Here is an 18,479-nt window from a genome sequence, read left to right as displayed (position 1 = left end):
TGTGAGGGTGGGGGTTATAGTGTGTGTGTGTGTGTGTGTGTGTGATGGCGGGGGGTTAAATTCCTGACCAACTGCTACTTTTGTACTTATTCTGTTATCATTTGTCACTAACAACTGAAAGGGACTATTGACAGTGAATGTTACTAAATTATTTATATATGTCTGCCCTGTCATGTTCAACAATGTCATTGAAGCTTTTCGATCAGCTAATGGCAATGATTGAATGTGGAAATCCCCTCTCTCCCTCCCCATTATTACCCATTTTATTGTCTTAACTCAAACCTCAAAAAAGTGCCCCAGCCCCCCATCCCTTCACTGCACGCAGGCTATGCTTGTGGACAACCTGAGGGTGACTGTTACATCAGTGGCAACTTGTGTCAGATTTGAAGGCATTGTGAAGATCTGGATTCTCGAGGAATTGGATTGACTCTACGACAGATAAATTGGAACTTCAGCACAGCAGTGGATCAGCTGCCTGTTTTACACACCGCCCAATTTTTCTTTACAGCGCCCCCACCAAAGTTGAATTTTAATTCTTACATCTCTGGAATAATTTCAACCCCAGGTCCTGGGGTAGGAGGGCTGTGTTGTGGTTAACTAACAGCAGCTGGTCAGGTGTTGTAGCTGAAAGTGTGATGTATCAGTTCTCAACTGGGCTGCTAGATGGAGCAGCTCTTACAGTGCATTCTCCACCTTGGGCGGAGGAAATGAAAGGCCAGCTGCCCTCCTCAAAGCACACTTCCCATCACAGAAGAACTCCACCTCAATTACACCACCTTTCCAGCTTAGGGAGGGATAGGGGGAATGCAAATGGATGGTAATGAGTTGCTCCCATGAACAGATAACATGGAAGGAGGAACAGACTAAATACAGAGGTTTAGTGAACTTGTTTCTTTACAACATTTCCCATTCCACCGTTGAGTATTAGGAATGGAATGTGAATTAAAAATGAAATCCCTTCTCCACCCAATTGTTTTCATAGATAGATATGCCACCCTACAGAGAAGCTGTATATGATTACATTGGCTCTGAATGATTTAAGTGGTTGACATAATTATAGTATTTTGGCTTAAGCTTTAGGTGGAACCATCTGTAATCTTTAAAATAACAGTGTTTATGACGAATCTCAAGAAGTACAACCTTCACAAAGAAACTTTCTTACAAAGCCAGCACTTGCTGTGATCCTCAGAAACAGCATGGACTTACCTGAATGCCATGTCCGAGTTAGGTAGTTTATTTATATTTTAAAATCTAGAAATTCCCTTTTGCTCTAATGAAAAACAGACCCTGATCTCCTGTCTGTAAAATGAATAACCTCATTGACGCTAACAGATGCTGGGGAGGGCGGGCATCATCATTCTCTCCTCCCAGTTAGACGTGCATCATCATTCCTCCCAGTTAGATGTGCATTTACGCAAGTGATAATCCATAGGGAAAGGATTTTTTTTTTTTTAGTTGTAATGGGGGAGATTATAAATTACAAAATATAATCAAATCACATAATGGCCCAAGCATTAAGCGCCAACGAATCTATCTGTGTTCACATAGCTTCCTCTCACTGGTGCGCAGCTGATGGAGCAGTGATGTTCTGGGTATCTCTCTCTGTCCCCAGTAATCATAAGGATGTGATTTTTTTTTTTTTAAGGGATATTTACAATAGATTGAATTTCAACTGTCTGGGGAAACAGAAAATCCTTTTTAGTATTCATGCTGACAATTTCCACAAAAATTATGGACAGGAGAAATGTTACTCCCCAAGACCATACAGCTCGAAGACCTCATGTGCTTTTGGTCCTTCTATACATCTAGTAATTTGTGGACCGTCACCAGAAAAGAATGACCAAGACAGCAGCTGCATTGTTGTAAAAACCCAGGTGGTTCACTAATAGCCTGTCGTGCCTACTTGGTCTGACCTACATATGACCCCAGTACAACACTAGGAGGCTGACTCTTAATGCCCTTTGAAGTGGCCTAGCAAGCCATTCAACTATAAAATCAGAGCAACTATGAATAGACAATAAATGTGGCCTTGCCAGTGTCGCCCACATCGTTCGAACATATATTAAAAATTGCTGGCATCAAAAATACTAACACTACAGAGCATTGCAACGACGATCAGGAATGAACGATGAATACATTAACCTACATAATGAAGTGAATTATTGTGCAGCCTCATTATACTGGATAACCAGTCTCGGGGAGCTCTTACGATTGACGTTTATAGAATCAATAGAAATTCAGCACAAAATTCATCCCATTGCCAATTTACTGTTATTAAAAATTCTTTATGTATACATACAATGATGTTGGATTTCTTACACTAGATAAAACCAGGGCCATACCTGTCCAGGTGAAAAGCAGCTATTTCAGCGTTGTGCCTTTGAATGTCAACAAAATAGAAAACGTCACCTGAAGTCTCCTCTTCTCGTTTCTGCCTGAGAAAATGAATGGAACTTTTTTTTGTAGTGTGGGTCATTCATCATGTAACAAATCAAAGGGTGACATCTACAGTCAATTACACACACAGCAGTGCCTCATCAAAATCTTTCCTCAATTCTTCTCTTATTGCTTCTTCCCACATGATTTCTCAGCTACCCCCTGACCTGCAGTCTGCTGTGCAGCCAGCTGCCAGAAGATACCTACCTCTGCGTTGAGAATATCTTCTCTCTTAAGTTTTCATTCGAACTGCTGGACAAATACATTTCCAGTCCTGGAGCCAGGGCGCTCTGAACATGGAGATACGTACCTCCATATCCCCCCCTCCATGAAGTGATATTCATGGTCATAGTTACAATCGGGAAGAAAGACCATGGAAGAATTCAGCTGTTCTTTGTGATTCTGGCTGGGTGGCCTCAACACACAGCACTGACATTGTAAAATAGAAGAAAATACTAAATCTCCTTACAATGTTACTTAGTATAGAGTGAGAGTGTGATTGAGAAAGAAAGAGAGATGCACCCAGAACTGAAGCAAACTGTCAAAATCACCCACCCATTTTAAGGATCCACCCTTTACCAACCCTTTTTGCCTTGCACCATCATCCCTTTTGTCATTTAATCTCTCCTGCCTTCCACCCTACCACAGACCTTCCCTTTTGTTCTTTCCTCCCCTATCCTCTTACCCTGCCTCTGTACTTGCTTAAAACCTGTTACATCTCTAACTTTTTCCACTTCTGACAAAAGGTCATCAACCTGAAACGTTAACTCTGTTTCTTTCTCCACAGATGCTGCCTGACCTGCTGAGTATTTCCAGCACTTTTTGTTTTTATTTCAGATTTCCAGCATCCACAGCATTTTGCTTTTGTTTTTCATTTTAAGATTGTGCTAATATTTCATATCTATGGAGAATTAAAACTATATGAAAGAGACAAAGTAGAAGAGAAGTACTGGGTTATATTAATACCATAATTCCATGAAGACCTGAACTTGCGCTCACTTTAAAATTGGATTTTTCCAAATAGAAGTAAAAAGCATATTTGGCGGTTTTAAAATCAAACCTATTCAAAGTAAGCATGACCCTGGGTCTCCCTTAGAATATGGCCAATTTGTACATCTACATGGTGTGAACTGGGTATTTCTGTGCAATGTTTAGCCCAGTGCAGGCATGTAATCCTTTGAAAATGAAATATCTTTACAGTTTTTACAGTGTACATTTTCCTAGGCTGAGCGGCAAGATCTTTTATCAAAATCTGAACTGGAGCAGTCTGAATTTTGGAACTTGCCTCTGGCTGGTCTATGAAAGTGAAGTCACTGCTCGATCAGGTGAGACAAGAAGCTGCTGATAAGTTGCATTGTCCTGTTATACAATCCCAAACTGAACCGGGACTGAGATTTCGGAAGGACTGAGATTTCGGAAGGACAGAGATCAGCACCCATGTCAAATTGGGATTTAACCAATTCATCTGGTGGGTCCGATTCCGTACACATAATATAAAATAAAAATAAAGACTTGCATTTATATAGCGCCTTTCATGACCTCAGGACGTCCCAAAGCACTTTACAGCCAATGAAGTACTTTTTGAAGTGGAGCCACTGTTGTAATGTAAGAAATGCGGCAGCCAATTTGTGCACAGCAAGCGCCCACTAACAGCATTGTGATAATGACCAGATAATCTGTTTTAGTGATTTTGATTGAGAGATAAATATTGGCCAGGACACCGGGAATAACTCCCCTGCTCTTCTTCAAAATAGTGCCATGGGATCTTTTACGTACACCTGAGAGAGCAGACGGGGCCTCGGTTTGACGTCTCATCCAAAAAATGGCACCTCTGACAGTGCAGCACTCCCTCAGTACTGCACAGGAGTGTCAGCCTAGGTTTTTGTGCTCAAGTCTCATGGTGTGGGACTCTGAACCCACAACCTTCTGACTCCGAGGCAAGAGCGCTACCAACTGAGCCACAGCGGACACAATAGTTTCTCATTCTTAAGTATAATAACGGAGAGCCGTATCTGGACTAGCAGTTGGGCTTGAGTGCGTTACGTGCTGTAATATACTCGAGATGTTCAATTGATATGAATTGCCTTGTGGTTTGTGAACATCCTCTAAACCCTGAGCCAGTATTGCAGTGCGTGCAACTCACTCCAACACAATTGCTAACTTCTGCATTATACAGAGGTTGTGGGTTTCTTTATTTAAACTTGGCAGTGGTTGTAGTGCTGTAAAGTCTGCTGCAGCCATGGAGCCACGTGACAGGCTGAAAGCTTATCTCTGTTATGAGGAAAGATTGAAGGTTTTTGCATCATGTGACACTGAAAGCAAGTGAATGTTATTGGCAGTGCGGGTGGGGAGTTCACAAGGGTAGAATTTCTGCAAAAAAGACCATTTATGCCACTTCTCCAGGGTTTCCGCCGAAGTTACACCAGGATCTTGGGTGAACCCCCTTGGAAATTCGACCCCTTCACAGAATCACAGAATCCCCACAGTGCAGATAGAGGCCATTTCGGCCCATCGAGCCTGCACTGACACATATCCCACCCTATCCCCGTAACCCCATGTATTTAATCCCCCTAACACACTAAGGGTCAATTTATCACAGCCAATCAACCTAACCCGCACATCTTTGGACTGTGGGAGGAAACCGGAGCACCCGGAGGAAACCCACGCAAACACGGGGAGAATGTGCAAACTCCACACAGACAGTCACCCGAGGCCGGATTCGAACCCGGATCCCTGGCGCTGTGAGGCAACAGTGCTAACCACTATGCCACCGTGCTGCCTTTATTGTAGAATAAGTGTAAATTTTCTATTAAAAGGAAAGTAGGGCATTAATCTTGCTACCGATTATTTCAGTCGGATTTGTGGGTACAGCAGCCTGCTCTCAAAGTGTGGCATGCACTGAAATAATGAATTTCTTTACTTTTTCTGAGAACTGAAGATCGACAGGTCAAGTTGAAGGACAAGGCTGTCGGTCACGTCCTGCAGATATCCGTTACCCTCTGATCTCTGTTACCGAGAGACAAAGTCCATTTCTACCAATGAACCACATTTTCTTTTGCCGTTTTGAGCTTGTACTTTGTTTTTCCGGCTCTTAGTAATTTTTTAAAACTTGTTACTCAGTTCAGACCGTATTGGAGAAATCAGTTCTGACGAAAGGCCATCGACCTGAAACGTTAACTCTGTTTCTCTCTTCACAGATGCTGCCTGACCTGCTGAGTATCTCCAGCATTTTGTTTTTATTTCAGATTTCCAGCATCTGCAGTATTTTCTTTTTGTGTTGGAGAAGTCTAAGTTGTCAATAAAGGGTTGACTGGTTAGTGTCATGTGAGGGTATTTTCAATTGAATTGAACTGTCTCCAACGAGTTTGAAGATAGAATATATAATCAATTTAATTGCCTTTGAAATAAATCTAAAAGGTTTCCCACTTGCTATTTGTAGCAAAATTATAACCATGTTCTTTATACTCATAATTACGGTTTTGCAACAAACAGCAAACCTTCTCCCAGTGTATTTAACTCCCGATACGGTTTCCTGATAGCTCGGTGGGTTTATCCAGTGAATAGCTGAGCTATACAAGCTAGGAAGGTCCCAGGTTTGATATCCAATCTGCCACATTAGCTAACTGCAGCTGAAGCGGCCATAAGGACAGTTCAATTGGCCTCAGCGAGTCTGGTTTGGGGAGAGGAAATCAGGCAGGCGCTCGACTCCGGATAGCTAATCCAGTGACTCCGGCTGGGAGTGTGTGCGCATTTGTAGATGTTGGGCGAGGACAAGACCAGGGTCAGTCATGATGACTCCAGTGGTCAGAGTGTGACAAAACCCACTATAAAGGCTCATGCAAGAATGATGGCCAAATGGGTGATGTACCAGAGGATGCCCAGTACTTTTAGAATCATTCACAGTAAAAACAGTGGGCTAGAAATTCAAGGAATGGGCAGTGTTTAAACTAAAAATGGTTAAGTAGAGCCAGCTGAAAATATTCTAGACCGCATGCAAAATTCGTCCTCACTCCTCATTAAAATGATTGCAGTCATGATTCTCATCTAAAAACCCAAGCTCATTGGCGTTACTCTGAAAAGATGGACCAATATCAGGTGTAGTCTAAATGCAAGTAATGACTGCCACAGGCTTTTTTCACTACTTAAAAGGGAGGTCCATTGATGCTGTAGCACCTCATTCTCAGCATTGTTGGGTGTGCAGCTGCCCTAACAACCATAAGAAGAAGGACAAAGAGAAATGCTGATGGCAGTTCACCACCCCAGGGAGAGAGCCCGGAGGTTTTCCGAGGAAGCTTTGGAGGCATTGGTTGTAGGGGTGGAGAGAAGGCAGGCGGTCCTGTACCAACTGGCAGGAGGCCCTCGCCACAAGTGTGCCAGACTATGTGGAGGGAAGTGGCACACCACGTCACGGGCAGCACTGTGGTCCCCAGGACCCACACCCAGTGCAGGAGGAAGTTTAATGAGCTCACACGGGTGGTCAGGGTGAGCGAAGGCTTCAACAAATGCTACATACCACCATCTGTACCTCAAGCTTCACACATTGCTCAATGTATCACACCCCCAGCACTCACCCACCAACAATCTCTGCCTAGCAACACTCACACCTACATCTCACACCTTGCACACAATGACAGCTATTCAACTATGGCAGGCACAAGGGTCATTAGTTATTAGAGTTCATGTCATATGTGTGATATGTTTATAGATACATTTATTAATGGTGTTTGGAATAATTTGTGGTCTCCCTCATTTCATCTTTGTGCCCAGGAGGATGCTGTGATATGCCATTAGACAGGGATGGTATGATGGGGATGTGGTGAGCAATGGGGATCTGGGGTTTCATTCATTCAAATTGCAGTCTGATGAGCCAGTCACGGACAGCCCGTCCGGAAGGCAAATTGTCTCGCTGCCTCCTCCCTCCCTCCCTCCTGTTCCTCCTCCTCGTCTGTTAGATCTGTGTATTTTTGATGTTGTGTGTCCTTCAATAACTAGACACGAGACTGCAGGAACAATCAACAGGTATTTACTGGATGAGGGTTACTCTAAAACTAAACGTACAGATCCCTACTCAGGGTTTATATACAGGTGTGGTCACTGCCGGTACTACAGTATACAGGAGCTGTAAAAAGTAGTTCTCCCCTTAAAAAGGTACATACACTACAATTCCTCCCCTTTTAGATTGACAGTACCATAACATTTATTTAACAATTAACACTTTTAACATGCACATTAACTGAAAATAGTCCATTTATAAATTCAGTCTTTGGGGCGGCTTTCTGATCCTTTCTGGATAGCGCCTTTCCTGAATGCCTTGTTCTTGGTGCGGAGGCCCCTTGTCGTCAGTTGGTTCATCAGCTTCCGATGCTACTGTTTCTGGTGTAGATGCTACCTGTATGTCGGGTTCATCACCAGGTGCGCGAGACATGGGGTTGACTCGTTCCTGTGACTCTAGGATCTGGTCGACATGGCGTCTCACAATGTTCTCCCCAACATCCACTGTGTACATTAGTGGCCCCTGCCGTGTGCATATCGTTCCTGGTTGCCATTTCTCTGTTCGGTAGTCGCAGGCCAAGACTGGTTGCCCTACATTGAAGCTCCTTGTCGGCTTCTCATTGACGTGCTGGAATTGCTTATTCTCAACATCTCTTCGTACATTTGGTCTGAGCAAATCCAGACGAGATCTCAACCTTCGGTTAAAGAATATCATGGCCGGGGTCTGGTTGGTGACTGCATGTGTCGCATTTCTGTAGGCTAATAGGAAATTGTCCACCTTATGCTGCAGTGGAATGTCGTCATCGCACATGGCCCTTACTGCTTTCTTAAAGGTTTGTATGAACCTCTCAGCCAATCCATTTGTGGCTGGATGATATGGGGCGGATGTGTAATGCCTTACCCCATTCCTTTTCATGAATCTTCGAAACTCTTCGGACACAAACTGTGCTCTGTTATCAGAGCAAATCTGCTCTGGCAAGCCGTTCCTGGCAAATATGGTCCGTAGGACTGCAATAGTTTTCTCCGTGGTGGTGGACGACATTTTGATCACCTCAGGCCATTTCGAGTGCGCATCCACGGCTATTAAAAACATTGAGTCCATGAATGGACCAGCAAAATCAATATGCACCCGTTGCCATGGAGATGAGGGCCACTCCCATGGGTGTAGAGGGGCATGTGGTGGTGCATTTTGGACCTTCTGGCATCCTGAGCAGCTCTTTGTCAGGTCCTCAATTTGCTGATCGATCCCCGGCCACCACACATAAGCCCTAGCAAGGCTTTTCATTTTCACCCCTCCCAGATGGCCTTCGTGAAGCTCATTGAGCACTCTCTCCCTTAACTTGGGTGGAATTACCACTCGGGATCGACACATCAAGGTCCCCTGGCATACTGACAGCTGCTCTCTTCTGGATGGGAATGCTGGCAACAGTGAGTCGCCATGTGTTGGCCATCCCTTCACCGTCAAGTCATATACCCGAGACAGTGTCGGGTCATTTTGGGTCTCCTTCTCTATATCAGCGTTAGTTACTGGCAAGCGTTCAATTATAGTCGAATGAAATATTTCGACAGGGTCCACTGCTGGTGCTTCCTCCGCAGCAGGCAGTGGCAGGCGTGATAGCCCATCAGCGTTTCCATGCTGTTTTGTGCCCTTATACTCTATTTCATATTGGTTCGCCCCTAGAAAAAGGGACCATCTTTGTAGCCGTTGCGCAGTCATCACCGGCACGCCCTTCTTTGGATTAAAGATGGAGACAAGTGGTTGGTGGTCCGTCAGCAAGGTGAACGTCTGCCCGTGCAGATAGTGGTTGAACTTTTTCACTTCCCGCACTAGGCTGAGGGCCTCCCTGTCAATCTGGGTGTAGTTACGCTCGGCTGAGGTTAGTGACTGAGACGCAAAGGCTACTGGCCTCTCCGAGCCGTCCGGGAACTTGTGCGACAGCACCGCTCCAATGCCATAGGGTGATGCATCACACGCCAACCGAATGGGTAGTGCTGGGTTGAAATGAGCCAACACCTCTTTTGATGTGATCAATTCTTTGCACTTCTGGAAAGCTCGTTTACATTCGTCATTCCACTTCCATGGTACCCCTGTTTGCAGTAGGGTGTTCAATGGGTGTAGTACTGTAGACAAATTCGGCAAGAACTTATGGTAGTAGTTCACCAGCCCGAGGAACGACCTCAGTTGTGACACATTTTCCGGTGCTGGAGCCTTGACTACTGCCTCAATCTTTTCAGGGGACTTATGTAACCCCTCTTCATCAATAACGTGGCCACAATACGAGATCTGTTTCTGGAAAAACTCGCATTTGTGGCAATTTGCTCAGAGCCCATATTCCTTCAATCTAGTGAGCACCTGCTCCAGGTTGGCAAGGTGAGCACTGTCATTTTCGCCCGTGACCAGGATGTCGTCCAAATAACACTGGGTCCCTGGAATCCCTTGCAGGACTTGGTCCATTGCCCTTTGCCAAATAGCCGGAGCTGATGCTACCCCGAACACCAGCCGGTTGTATTGGTAGAGACCTTTATGAGTGTTGATCATGAGGTACTGTTTCGAGGCTTCTTCTACCTCCATTTGCAGGTACGCCTGGGCCAGATCAATCTTAGTGAAGCATTTCCCTCCAGATAGTGAGGCAAAAATATCTTCAATCCACAGAAGCGGATATTGTACCGTGTGAAGGACTGGGTTCACTGTCATCTTAAAGTCCCCACAGATGCGAACTTTCTTTGGTTCCCCAGGCGTATTACTTAACGACCTCTTCATTACAGGAACGATGGGTATGGCCCACTCGCTCCAGTCCACTTTGGACAGTACTCCTGAACGTTCCAAACCTTACAGCTCTGCTTCGACGGCTGGGCGGATCGCATAAGGCACCAGTCTGGCCTTAAAAAACTTTGGGCTTGCATTTTCCTCTATTTTGATCGTCGCTGTTATGCCTTTTAGTGTTCCAAGTCCCTCCTGGAACATTTCTTGTGCGTCAGTTAGCATTTTTGACAGTCGTCCACGTGTGGCGTCGTCATCCTTTTTGGCATTTACAGTCAGTGCTTGTATGGAATGCCAATCTAGCTGTATCTTCCGGATCCATTCACATCCTAGTAGTGGTGGTCCTCCATCTGGCAATACATATAGGTCCATTTTTGGTGTTTCCTTACCGTTATATACAACGTTCACCCTTATTTTTCCTTTGGGGTAGAATTTTTGCCCCGTGTACGTCTTCAAGACAATCTCTGTATCTCTCAAGGGTATATGTGAGAATAGCCGCTTGTAGTCTCTTCGGTTTATGACTGTTAGGGCTGATCCTGTGTCCAATTCCATTTTCACTTGGACTCCAGCTATCTTGAGCGTGACCCAGATAGTTTCATGATCCTCCGTTTGGATCACCTTATGTAGTTTCAGACAACCCAGCTCCTTGCTTCCGGAGTCTGTATCACTTTTCTGTTCATCTGAACTACTCTCCGTCACCTTATGTACCTTCTTGTACTTCTCCTGTGGAGATTTCTTGCTACTTTTCCACACTGTCTGCACACTTTGTCCTTAAACCAGCAATCATTATGGTCGTGTGTTGTTCTGCCGCAGTGATAACACTTCACTGTTCCGTATGACATTTCATTTGTGCCATATTCTTGCGGTCTCCGTTGTATCTCTGCAGCGCCCCGTGCGGCTGCTTCATGTGATACTGCCATGCTGAAAGCCTTTTCCAGCTTAAGGTCCTTTTCAGATAAAAGCCGTTTCTGGGTTCCTTCACTTTGAAGCCCACACACAAACTTGTCCCTTAAGGTATCTGCCAGTCCCACTCCAAACTGGCAGTGTTTCGATAGCTTACGCAGTTCCGTTAAATACTCAGCATTACTTTCATCTTTATGCTGGTTCCTTTTGTGAAACTTAAATCTTTCTGCTATCAGCAGCAGTGTGGGGTTTAAGTGGTTCTGTAGGGTTGACACTATGTTTCCAAAATCCTTGTCCACTGGCTTCTCTGGGGTTACTAGGTTTCGCAGTAAGCCATACGTTTTTGCACCCATGGAATTCAACAATACCAGCGCTTTCCTCTCATCTGGCACTTCATTCGCCTTGCAGTACACTTCTATGCGTTCGACATATGTCGTCCAATCTTCGACTTCATTGTCGAACGCTGTGATACTGCCACTCTTCGGCATCCCTGGGTGTGGTTAGGCTGGCTCAAAATGGCGTTTTCCCGCGCTTCCCTTCTTCTCCGCTGCGGCTCAAAATGGTGTTTTCCCGCGTTCTCCCTTCTTCTCCGCTGCGGCTCAAAATGGTGTTTTCCCGCGCTCTCCCTTCTTCTCCGCTGCAGCTGCTCGGCCCTTGAACACTGGCTGCACTCTGCACATTTCCCTTTCTTCCCCACTGACGCTGCTCGTCCCTTGAACACCGGCTGCGCTCTGCGCGTTTTCTTTCGCGCCTCTCTCTCTTCTCCCGTCGACGCCGTTCGGTCCTGAACACTGGCTGCGCCCTGTGCGCTCTACCCTCTCTCTTCTCCAGTCGACGCCATTCGGTCCTGAACACCGGCTGCGCCCTGTGCGCTCTACCCTCTCTCTTCTCCCGTCGACGCCGCTTGGTCCTGAACACCGGCTGCGCCCTGTGCGCTCTACCCTCTCTCTTCTCCCGTCGACGCCGCTCGGTCCTGAACACCGGCTGCGCCCTGTGCGCTCTACCCTCTCTCTTCTCCCGTCGACGCTGCTTGGTCCTGAACACCGGCTGCGCCCTGTGCGCTCTACCCTCTCTCTTCTCCCGTTGACGCTGCTCGGCCTTTTCTGTGCCGTCGGTTGGCTCTAGCCACCGCTGTCCGGGTAGGGTCTGCGCCGTACCTGTTGCCAGCCCGTTTCGCTGGACCACCGTGACTGGAGAACCAAGCCCAGCTCTCAACAGCCTCCCCTGCGATGCTCAATCTCTGCTGGATGACTGGGCGGTTGCTCGTGGTCGACGCCCGTGCTTCTGGCCTCAACTTTCTTCCACTGTTCTCCAGGAGCGAATCCCTGGGAGGTAATGCTGTGTTGCAGGTAGGTTCGAATCTGCCTCGTCTCCACTGTTAGGTCCGTGTATGTTTGATGTTGTGTGTCCTTCAATAACTAGACACGAGACTGCAGGAACAATCAACAGGTATTTACTGGATGACGGTTACTCTAAAAGTAAACGTACAGATCCCTACTCAGGGTTTATATACAGGTGTGGTCACTGCCGGTACTACAGTATACAGGAGCTGTAAAAAGTAGTTCTCCCCTTAAAGGTACATACACTACATCGTCCTTTTCCTCCTCGTCCTCCTCTGCCTCGTCCTCCTCCTGAGGTGGTCCTGCAATCCCTGCTGGCAAGGGCTGTGCCCTCATGGTGGCTAAGTTGTGGAGCGTGCAGCAGACCACCACAAAATGGGACACCCACTCCGCAGAGTACTGGAGGGCTCCTCCCGAGTGGTCAAGGTAGCGGAACCATTGCTTCAATTACCTGCTCGATGATGTTCCTGGTGGCAGCATGCCCCTCATTATAGGAGTGCTGGGCACAAATGTTGGGTTGCGGAGGGGAGTCATGAGCCAGGTAGAGAGTGGATAGCCCTTGTCTCGGAGCAGCCACCCTCGAGCTTGTTGTGGTGGCTGGAAGATTGCTGGCACACCGGTCTGGCGCAGAATGAAGGCATCGTGGCTGCTGCCAGGATAGTGGGCATTCACATTGAGAAATTGCTGTGTGTGGTCGCACAGCAACTGCACATTAAGTGAGTGGTAGCCTTTGCGGTTACGGAAAATCTCAGGATTGTTATGCGGTGCCCGCAAAGCCACATGGGGAAGTCCACTATCCTGGCAAAGCCACATGCACGCTCGTTCTGCTTCTCTCTGGTGATCAGGAAGCCAATGTAGTCCCTTCTGCTGTAGAGAACCTCAGTGACCTCCCGGCTGTAGCGATGGACGGTGAACTGCGAGATGTTAGCCATGTCTCCTATTGCAGACTGGAAGAATCGCTGGCGAAGAAATTGACGGCCACAGTGACCTTGACTGCCACTGGAAGAGCCATGGTTGCCCTGGTCTGAGGCTGGAGGTCTGGGTACAGCAGTGGCAGAATTCTGTGACCACCTCCTTGGTGAAGTGAAGCCTCCTTATACACTGCTCCTGGCTTAATTGAAGATAGGAAAAGTGATGTCGGGAGACTCTAGGTGGGTAAGGCCTCCTGTGGAGAGCCCTGATGGCCCTCCTCCTCCCTCTGCGCAAATGTTCCCGTCTTTCTTGCTGCCTTCGTTCCCTCCACCATAGATCCTGAAGGGCGAGGTCGACTGCCAGTACAGCCCCCATGATTTTAGCAAGTGTTGTACTGTACTCTGAAACCTTTCAAAAATAATGAGGGTGTTTTGTACTTGCCAGAACACTCCCGATACCAAAGAACCTTGAAATGACTAAGGAAAACTCTTGCAGTAGCAGGAAGTAGCACACAGCCACTACTGCAAAACCCTGACCGGTGCGAGTGATTGGTGATGATCCCTTTAAATAGTGTATTTGGAGTCGGCTTCCTGCTGCTGCATGCCACCTGAAGCTGTCGTTGCTTTCTCCAGCCGGTAAGTACATTGGCTAACACGAAGTTGGGAGATCAGGCATCCAGTGAGCGTTGCACACTCACCGACGTCACAATCTCCATCATGGTGAGCTCCCTGGCAATCGAGGTTACCGGCAGTGCTACCAGCAACACTGATATGGAGTGCAGCACTGGAACCGACATCAGCTGTTGTTGCAGCTGTCAACGGCATTTTAGCGCCATTTTGTGGCACTAACGCCTGGCGCAAACCACACTAATTTCTCCCTCAGTGTCTTTAAGGAGAGTGGGAAGGAGAGAAAATTGGTGAGAAAAACAAAATCTGATTATTGTCAGAGTTATTTTCAGCAAAATAATCGGAGCACAAAATCTCAAAAATTAAAAGTAGGATGGTTCATCCCACGGTATGAATTTAATACTTTGTCTCTCAGCAGTATCTCTGAAGTTTGGTTTAAGCTTGTAGACATCAAGAACTTACGGGACAGGCTCAGTACTTCTCTTGTCCTTTCTCATATGTTTGTATGTAACTGTGATGAACAGTCATGCATTCTGATTATTCACTCCAAAGCTAGAGTTATTTAACTCCCAGGTTCGGCAGTGGGTTAGTGGTGGGTGCTGGTGAATTAACTTACCTCATAGGCTTGAACATTGCTTTTCCAAAGTTCTGAAATTTTAGGAGTACTTTCAGATGGACCCCACTTGGCTTCACAACTTGGAGAAAAAAAGAACAAGAAAATAAAAGGTTATGACAGATAAAGTAGTGTTCCATATAATATATGCTACCTTCATTGGAACAGTGCCCTCAGATACTGCACACTATCCAAAACAAAACATAACAGTATGAAAAACTTGGGAGCAGTGGCTTTATAGAGCTATCACTTTGGATTTTATGATGAGGGCAGACTGAACACAAACCGATATTTTTTAAGTGGGAAATCTACATTTTCTGCCCACATCTCTCATCTTTTATTTATAAACTGTAATTCTCATGGTTTGGGGAAAAGTGCTGACTTCCGCAGAATGATGCACAAAGTCCCAAACAATTAAGCTAAGTGTAGCTTTACTTGTGCATTTCAGAATGGAGAAACTGTTACTGGCGCCATGCAAACCAGTTTACAGATAGCTATACTAATTTATATCATGACCTCTCATTTCAGGGTACGACATCAATGCTGGCTAAGCTCATACTTCTTGAGTCGCTATATATAGAACCTTATACACATGCCACTTACTGCCCTATAACTATTGCCCTATCTGCACACTGGTACCAGATGAGGTAGCAAGAATGCCAAGGCAGGGGATGTCAGTTCTGAAATGATCTTGCTCTCATTGTCGGAAATACTGTACACGATGGGGGGGCAATAATGTGATGGTGAACACACCGTATTATCAGGTGCAGAGGTCCAAGGCCTTCAATGCACCTGAGACACTCAGTCAGTAGCACACTGGGAGTCAAATCTAAATATTATAATGAGCCGATCTTGCATGATGGGGTGAGGTCTGCTCACTCGTGGGCGGGTGTGTGAAGCTCCTCTGAAGCAGCAATCCTGGCGCGTGTAGCCTGGATCACATGAGCAGTTCCTTTACGTTCACAACATTGAACATGGTGGAAAATTGTTAAACACACTGGCCCGATTTTACTCTGTGCGGGTACAAGTGCAATCTTGAAGGAGAGAGTAACCCTACTAAATCTGCAGCCGAGTTGCTATTATGACCTTTAGTATAATGATGTTCAAATTAGCACACGGCACAGAAGCTCTGCTACTTTGACTTTTGCCATTTTGACCTGCAAGTCCGGGAGGACTGGCGACAGAGAGTGCCAGTCGTGCCCTTTATTCCAAATGGATACATTTTCTAAACGTCACCTGAACAAAATTGCTTCAACAATATTTCAAAACTTCACGTTCCAATGGGGTGAATTTTTAGTTTGAATTTAAACTATTTCCCCACGTAGGAAGCAGTTTGGTAAGACTTTTAGTTGCGGTAAAAGAGAGAGAATAGTATAACAGGCCTCATAACGTAGAACAGTGACCTGCTCTACCCCGAGCTGTAGCTCTAAGATACAGCCACGGTGCCAGCTTCCGACTGGTTAAACATCAGATAGTAGGAAAGAGAGCAGCCCATTTAGTTCATTTAACTCACCCCATTCTAGGTAATACACAGGCCCTACACAGACAGTTTTGGCTCTAGCCTTTATCCTTCTGCCCAATGTTGATTCAAAAATCTGATATGGACACATTTGGGCACAAGGTCCATTTCTCTGCTTATCCTAGATACAAACACCACTTTATCAGCTTCAAACAGTATTTGTGTCCTGCTGCCAAGGCGAAAATCATGCTCGTGTGGGTGTAAAGAAATGCTACATATTCATAGTAATAATATACACTAAAGTTAAACAGATTTTAATGCAAATGCCAGCAGTGACCAAGGTGACCGAGTTAAATGTTTGAAACAAATACCCGTTCATAACAAGGAGCGAGTTGAACCAATTGTCAGCAGATTTCCTGGTTCCTCACCTTAACTGAATGTGAAAAAGGTTCCTGAAGGGCTAATAGTGCCAGTGAACTTCAACCACAAGTAACACAATGTAGAAAAATCAAGTTGCTTTTTCTCACTTCTGCTGACTCCTGCAACCCCTTCCTGCAGCATGAGCAGCTGCAAAGTTTACTTTAAACCAGTACAAACAGTGCAGGCATTGCACAAATAAATGGGCGACTCAAAAATGGCCAAAAATATCCAAATTCCAAAAAAACATCAGTAACTGCTTTCTCAGTTACATCACCTAGTTTTGAGGTTTAAAACGAATTGCAAAGTCACTTCATTTTGTCCACCACTGTAAAGAATACCTTTTTTAATGAAGATTTAAAATGTGATTATTTTGGGTTTTCTGCTATACTTGATATCAAGCAAGAATGTGAGGTTGCACCAAGATCAGCATTTCTACTGGTAATCAAGGAAAACTGCTCAGGATAGAGAAGGTTAATGTCTCTCCTACCTTCTTTACAGTCGCATCTCCCATTCAAAGCCTTTTCATCGTATGTGTAATCTATAAAATATGTAAAAATACATTACTTATAAAATGATAGCAAAGATTAAAGATTAATAATCTCAAGAGCCGTTAGACTGCCATTTTTGGGTCCCTGTGAAGCAGTTTACACTTTTGGGGTGATCACAAAAGTGCAACTTCAGAGTACAACTCCAGCCTGTTTCCATAGCAAATGTAAGGCTCCTTGGGGGAGGCCGTCTCGCACCACTTGGGTCTGACAGCGCGCAACTTCAGCGCCGTGCCAAACCAGGTTTCAGAAGTGCTGAGTGCGTCAGTTAGACCTCCTTGACACTTTCTAAACTTAAGCGCAGCTTATTTAAATGTTTGAAGTAAGCAGGCACTTCTATCCGCACTCCGCGAGTAAGTGTGCTTGAGCAGAGCTCTCACCCGGTTAGATTCGCCACCAACCAGTATGATAAAAGTGCTGCCAGCTATGAATCTGTCCTGCAGCCGACAGGCTGAGATTTCTAACTACAGTATAACTGCAATCTTAGCTTTTCAAAAGTTTCTTTTTAAAATAGACCAACTGGAGAATGTATAAAACTTCCCTGAAATAAGGACAATTTAAAGAAAAATTTTTATTTTTCAAACAGAGATGCAATAATATTTTTGAATAAAACAAATCTAATCTGTGGCAGTTTGGTAAAACAAATAATTCAGTTTGAAGGCAGCTTCTGTTCCCAATAAATAAAATAGCCCGAGAAAGAAAAGCAACATCTGGGTGTGCACAGCTGCCACTAGCAGTCTTCACATCTGACCACTAGCCCCTGTGTTACTGGCAATAACCTTTCGTACCACTTTCAGGCTACAATTCATTAACCCGTCATTTTTCACGTAGAACCCCTACAGAGGAAAGGTTCAGCCCATCAGTCTGGGCCTGATTTGTGCCATGGTCCTAGAAATTATAGGACAGTGTGTTAAACCTCTGTGCAACCCAGTTTCTCTGCTCCACAAAAATAGCTATTTAATTCACCCCCGGAGGATCTGTTATTTTATAGTTAGTGGAACAATCAATTACAAATTTGAATGAACAGAACTTCAAATAATTAATGAACTGGTCGGTTATTAAGCAAGCCATAGTGCGCCTGTTAAAATATTGAAACACTATGATGAAAGATATTCAGAACTTTTCTATATCAAACTGGGTACAACACAAACACCGGAATTTATGTGGTTTTTAGTTCATTAACTGTTTGTTTATTCGTTTTGGCTGAATTCAGCTCAGACCTTTTTCTTTAGGTCTGCATGCATCAAATAATCGATGATTTTATTTACTCCAACAACAGTAATTACTTCTGACCTGAGGTATACGCATTCCAAACATCACATCTGCCACTTGCATAACCATGGAGTCACTGGGGTAGATTATGCCGAACCTGTCGGGAAGGCGGCGGGACTTCCCCTTTTGGGTTTTTGACCCGCCTACTTCGACGTCCGGCCAATCCGCGCGATTTTCCCTTGATTGACCTTGTTGAGCCC

At 45.3% G+C, this 18,479-nt stretch overlaps 1 protein-coding gene across 1 annotated transcript in view; it reads right to left on the bottom strand.

Moving 5' to 3' along the window:
• The window catches only part of fam20a (FAM20A golgi associated secretory pathway pseudokinase), a 73,821-nt gene that overhangs the window by 24,679 nt on the left and 30,663 nt on the right, over positions 1–18,479 (bottom strand). Inside the window, exons 3-5 of the mRNA XM_085963667.1 lie at positions 16,950–17,000; positions 14,587–14,665; positions 2,343–2,435 (exon numbers count right to left, since the gene is read on the bottom strand). Coding sequence (XP_085819793.1) covers positions 2,343–2,435; positions 14,587–14,665; positions 16,950–17,000 — 223 coding nt within the window. The remainder of the gene's footprint in view (positions 1–2,342; positions 2,436–14,586; positions 14,666–16,949; positions 17,001–18,479) is intronic.

This window comes from Somniosus microcephalus, chromosome 21 (assembly GCF_052327205.1).
Source record: "Somniosus microcephalus isolate GS21.2 chromosome 21, FLI_Smic_1.0, whole genome shotgun sequence".
NCBI lineage: Eukaryota > Metazoa > Chordata > Chondrichthyes > Squaliformes > Somniosidae > Somniosus > Somniosus microcephalus.
This window is presented reverse-complemented; position numbering and strand designations above follow the sequence as displayed.